Source organism: Chiloscyllium plagiosum, chromosome 2, assembly GCF_004010195.1.
Source record: "Chiloscyllium plagiosum isolate BGI_BamShark_2017 chromosome 2, ASM401019v2, whole genome shotgun sequence".
Lineage (NCBI taxonomy): Eukaryota > Metazoa > Chordata > Chondrichthyes > Orectolobiformes > Hemiscylliidae > Chiloscyllium > Chiloscyllium plagiosum.
Window position 1 is genome coordinate 1357541 of NC_057711.1, and position 5505 is coordinate 1363045.

Below are 5505 nucleotides of genomic sequence, written 5' to 3' on the forward strand. Positions count from 1 at the left end.
TGCAGGTCAGGCAGATTGGCCATGCTAAATTACCCATAGTGTTCAGGGATGTGTAGGCTAGGGGCATTAGTCAGGGGTAAATATAGGGTAATAGGGTGGTGGAATGGGTCTCTTCAGAGGGTCAGCATGGACTTGGGCCAAATGGCCTGTTTCCACATTGTGGAGATTCTATGCTCCCCATCCAGCCCCCTACACCCCTCACTATCTCTGTCCTCCTCCTCCAGCCCCTACACCCCTCACTATCTCTGTCCTCCAGCCCTACACCACTCACTATCCCTCCAGCCCCTACACCCCTCACTATCTCTGTCCTCCTCCTCCCGCCCCTACACCCCTCACTATCTCTGTCCTCCTCCTCCCGCCCCTACACCCCTCACTATCTCTGTCCTCCTCCTCCCGCCCCTACACCCCTCACTATCTCTGTCCTCCTCCTCCCGCCCCTACACCCCTCACTATCTCTGTCCTCCTCCTCCCGCCCCTACACCCCTCACTATCTCTGTCCTCCTCCTCCCGCCCCTACACCCCTCACTATCTCTGTCCTCCTCCTCCCGCCCCTACACCCCTCACTATCTCTGTCCTCCTCCTCCCGCCCCTACACCCCTCACTATCTCTGTCCTCCTCCTCCCGCCCCTACACCCCTCACTATCTCTGTCCTCCTCCTCCCGCCCCTACACCCCTCACTATCTCTGTCCTCCTCCTCCCGCCCCTACACCCCTCACTATCTCTGTCCTCCTCCTCCCGCCCCTACACCCCTCACCCTCACTATCTCTGTCCTCCAGCCCCTACACCCCTCACTATCTCTGTCCTCCAGCCCCCTACACCCCTCACTATCCCTGTCCTCTGACTTTGAGCACCCCCCACATCGGGTTCATAAGGTGGGGTAGGGGTGTGGGAGGGTATCTGTGCCCCCCTCCCCATTACAGGGAGTGTAGCCTGTCCTCCCTGCGGGAGCTCCTGTTCCTGTTACAGGCAGCATTCGAACAGGAGTCACAGCTGAGCTACATTCCTGAGATTCCAGGTCCTGGTTTTTTTTAAATCCTGGTTTTACCAACAGACCGCTCCCCCTTTAACAGCCAGACCCCATTCCATTGTCCCCACCCCCACTGACCCTCCAGCAGCATTGTGCTGGGCTGCTTTTGAGTGCTTTATGACACTCAGAAGTTATGTTTTCTCCAACCTCCGGGGGAGAGGGTGTCACTGGCTGGGCTAATGTTATTTGCCCCATCTCTAACTACCCTCTGAGCTGAGTGTCTTCCTTAACCCCCTGAGGTCAGACAGATTATACTACAGTCTGAAGTCAACAGGAGAAGGCTTTAGGACCCATTACAAATACAGTGAGCTGCTTTGGCCAATGGAAATGGAGGGGGCAGAGTTTAATTTTGATCCGAATGTGTAAGGAGGTTTGAACCTGCCTGATTCCCACAGACCGAGAGGCAGCGTGCTGTGGCAGACACAGAGAGAGAGAGAGAGAGACAGAGAGATACAGAGTGAGTCAGAAAAAGGGAAAGAGACAGACACAGAGAGATAGAGAGACACAGACTGAGTTAGAAACAGGGGGAGAGAGAGAGAGAGACTCAGAGAAACACTCTGTACCTCCCCATTCACCCTCGATAACTGGGAGTGGAGCACAGGAGTGTGGAAATACTGTCAGATCACCCCGCAGCCTGGGCACAGTGAGTGTGTGTGTGTGTGAGAGAGAGAGAGAGGATTGCAGCAGTGTACAAACAGCCCTGGCTGTGAAGGAACAGGAAGAGGCCATGGCAAGGAGCTCATCGACCAAGGTGTGCATCTCCCTGTCAGGAATGCGGTCTAGCTGTGAAGAGTGACAGCTCAGCTGTCTCCTCACCCCCTGAACCACCTCAAACTCAGCCCGGCTCCCTTTCCATGTCCGTTCTGAGACTTTGCCTTCGAAGTTTGGAGAGTTACGACCTACCCACCAATTCTGGGATCGTCTTCGAAGACCCGTTAGAGATCGCCAGAGTGTTTGGCGGATGGTTTGGTACCATGCCAGGGGATTGGATGTGGTAGAGGGCGACTGTGGTGGAGAGGACTGAGTGGGTCTTATCGATTGGTTGGCACGGTGCAGGTGAGAGTTGCAGACCATGAATCTGGTCAATGGCACTGACCATGTCAACAGCAGCAGCAATATTCTCAAAAACTCCAGGTTTCCGGTCATCCCCACTGTCATGTTTGTCTTTGGGGTGGTGGGGAATCTGGTTGCCATTGTGGTCCTCTGTAAGTCTCGGAAGGAGCAGAAGGAGACTACGTTCTACGCCCTGGTGTGTGGGTTGGCAGTGACTGATCTCCTGGGGACCTGCCTGGTCAGTCCCATCACAATCATCACCTACATCACCGGGGACTGGCCTGGGGACACCGCGCTCTGTGAGTACGACTCTTTTGTCCTCCTGTTCTTCGGGACATCAGGTCTCAGCATCATCTGTGCCATGTCCATCGAGAGGTACCTCGCCATTAACCACGCTTACTTCTACAACCACTTTGTGGACAAGAAGCTGGCGGGTGTGACCTTGTTCACCATCTACCTGAGCAACACCCTGTTCTGCGCCCTGCCCAACTTCGGCCTGGGCAAGACCGTCCAGCAGTTCCCTGACACCTGGTGCTTTATCGACTGGCAGACGAAGGAGCCCCGGCATGCTGTCTACTCCTACATGTACGCCGGCTTCAGCTCCTTCCTCATCCTGGTGACCGTCATCTGTAATGTGCTGGTGTGCGTCGCCCTGATCCGAATGCACCGGCAGTTCGTGCGGCGGACCTCGCTGGGCCACGACCCCCGGCTCCGGGAACTGCGGCGCCGCAGGAGTTTCCGCCGCATGGCTGGGGCCGAGATCCAGATGGTCATCCTGCTGATCGCGACCTCTGCTGTGGTGCTGGTCTGCTCCATCCCGCTGGTGGTAAGTGGTGGGGAGGCAGCTACTGCTAATGTTACTGGGGGAGGGGGAGGTCAGTCATCCAGACAAACCCAGACCCATCTCCTGGGGTGGGTAGCAGGAGTTCAAATCTCACCGTAGCGGGATGAAGACCTGCAATCAGGGAAGAACTAGCCCCAGTGACCAAGCATTGTCGATTGTTGGAATGGTCCTGTGGGATCCTTCAGGAAAGGATTCTGCTCCTCTCCTTCCCTGGTCTGACCCAACCCCAGAGCAGGGACACTGAACTACCCTCTGAACTGGCTGATCGAGGCATTTATTCCCCGGGTCCGGGATTTGGACGGGTTTAGACAGATCCAGTCTGAGACTCGGACAGATTTGGGGTACGAAACATCCCAGCAGATTTCAACACTTGGTGTCCTCGATCTATAAATGAAACTTAGCTGAGACCATTTGTTTAATTTCGGTTCAATGAAAAGTGAGAGAACTAGCTCCTGAGGATTGCAAAAGAGGTTCTGGGGTTTGAAGATGATTCCCAAATTTGCCAACAAAGTTTAGAAAAGACAGAGGAAAGACACACTTTTGGAATTAGTGAATAGTTTAGAATTGGGTTTAACCAGAGACAAAAGTAAAGCTGAAATTGTAAGGGAGTTGGTCAAGCACTTCGGTGTGTCAGAGAAACAGACCAAGTGCAGGAGAGTGAGAGAAACTTCAATTACAATTGAGGCAATGCTACCCACATCCCCACGAACGAATATAAAACAAATTTTCTAGTCTGCCCTGCCCCGATTCCCCCCGGTATTTCCCAGGCTTGTCTCTCTCCCTGTCACATTCTGCACGACTCCCCCAAAGTAAATTCCACTGCCTCCCACTCCCTGTGCCCCGGCAGGTATCCGCTCTCCTGTCTATCGGTGATTCACTCATATCGGTAAACCCTCTCCCCGCTCTCAGTGTAAATGCCTCCTCTCCATTTGCATTATCAGCACCATCTCCTAATCTCGACAGCCTTATCGAGATGTGAGCCGGGGACAGTTTTGAGATTAGTAACCGTGACATATTCGGAGAGCCAACAATTTCCCCTGATGACTGAAGCCTCGGTTACGTAAAAAGCAGTGAATTGAATTGCTGGTGACCTCTTGCTGTGGTCAGATTCTGTGACTCTGACTAGCACTGAGTCATGTTATGGAAAGAAACCATTCTGCCCATCTACTGCAATCTGGCTCTCCGTACGGAAATCTGGCCTGTCCCATTTCCCCTGTCCCCTGTATATTTCATGTTTATCAGATACAATCTGTTTTCTGACGCAATGAACAACTCACTGTCAGTGTGGTGATCAGATAATCACAGCACACCAAAGACCAGTTAGTTCACTGCACCAGCACTGAGTGAGTTCTCTATTTGCTCTCGCACCCACACACTTTCCCCTAGAGCCCGGAATGTGGTCCCCTTCAAATATTTACTCAATTCCTCTTTTTGAATGTTTCTGTTCAATCTGCTCCCACTGTCAGTTCACTGTCTCCAATCACAATCTCTCCCAGGGACCTGGTGCTGATTGGTTTCAGATCAAACTCCCGAGTCGACTCAACGATCCAAGTAGGAGATTCAGCCCACTGAGGAGATACAGAGAGAGAGAGTGTCTGTGTGAGTGTTTTTATCTTAGTGTGTGTGTCTGAGTGTGAGACTGTGTGTATGTGTGTGAAAGTGTCCGCGTGTATGAGACAGTACGAGAGTGTGTCTGAGTGCCTGAGTGTGTATTTGAGTCTGTCGTGTCTGTCTTTGAGTCAGTGAGCATGTGGGTATTTGTGTGAATGTATATGAATGAGAGTATGTGTCTCAGCACGTGTGTGTGTGTGTGTGTGAGCCTGAGTGAGCGAGTGTGTGTGCGCAGAGAGAGCAGGGTATATTCAGGAGGGCTGGGTAAACCCTGACCGAGTGAGACACACTGCTCCCTCCCAGATCAGAGACCTATCTGCTCTCGACTTACACAGCAGCAGCAGCAGCTCCTGCTTAACACAGTGTTACCTGGGATTATCAGTCTGATAGCAGGGACTCAGAGAGTTAACCTGCTGAGGATAGCACCAGACTGTTTTCTAATCAGCCTGCTCAGAGATGCTGTGACAGGTAGGACTTGGTCCCAGACCTCCGGGCCTAGAGGGAGAGACATTACCAATGTGCTCCAGGAGCTGTAAAGAGCAGGTTGTAACCAACCCTGGATTAGTCCCTTCGTTATGGACAGCCTAGGGGCGGCTGGAGTGATTAAAGGGTTACATTGAGAGGATCGAGAGAGAATGGGTTCTCTGGAAGGGGCTGGGGGAGCGAGGGGGCTGGGAGAGCGAGGGGCTGGGGGAGCGAGGGGGCTGGGGGAGCGAGGGGGCTGGGGGAGCGAGGGGGCTGGGGGAGTTGGATGGGGAGGGAGCTGGGGTGTGCTGCAAAGCCACATGAAGAGTGAGTCGGGAGCAGACCCCCAGCAATGGCCTGACCAGATGCCCCATAGACCAGACATGTGGTCAGAGGCCTTCCCCACCCCTACAGCCAGGAAAGGGCAGGAGGTTGGGAATCAGAATCTCAGATCAGGAAGGGAAGTGGGCTGAGGGCTCACCATGAAAGGGCTGGTTCAGAGGCA

At 53.5% G+C, this 5505-nt stretch overlaps 1 protein-coding gene across 1 annotated transcript in view; it reads left to right on the forward strand.

Moving 5' to 3' along the window:
* The first annotated feature begins 1477 nt into the window (after positions 1 to 1477).
* LOC122556367 (prostaglandin E2 receptor EP4 subtype-like) overlaps positions 1478 to 5505 on the forward strand; it is an 11989-nt gene continuing 7961 nt past the window's right edge. The window contains exon 1 of the mRNA XM_043703004.1: positions 1478 to 2906. Coding sequence (XP_043558939.1) covers positions 2100 to 2906 — 807 coding nt within the window. The 5' untranslated portion in view covers positions 1478 to 2099. The remainder of the gene's footprint in view (positions 2907 to 5505) is intronic.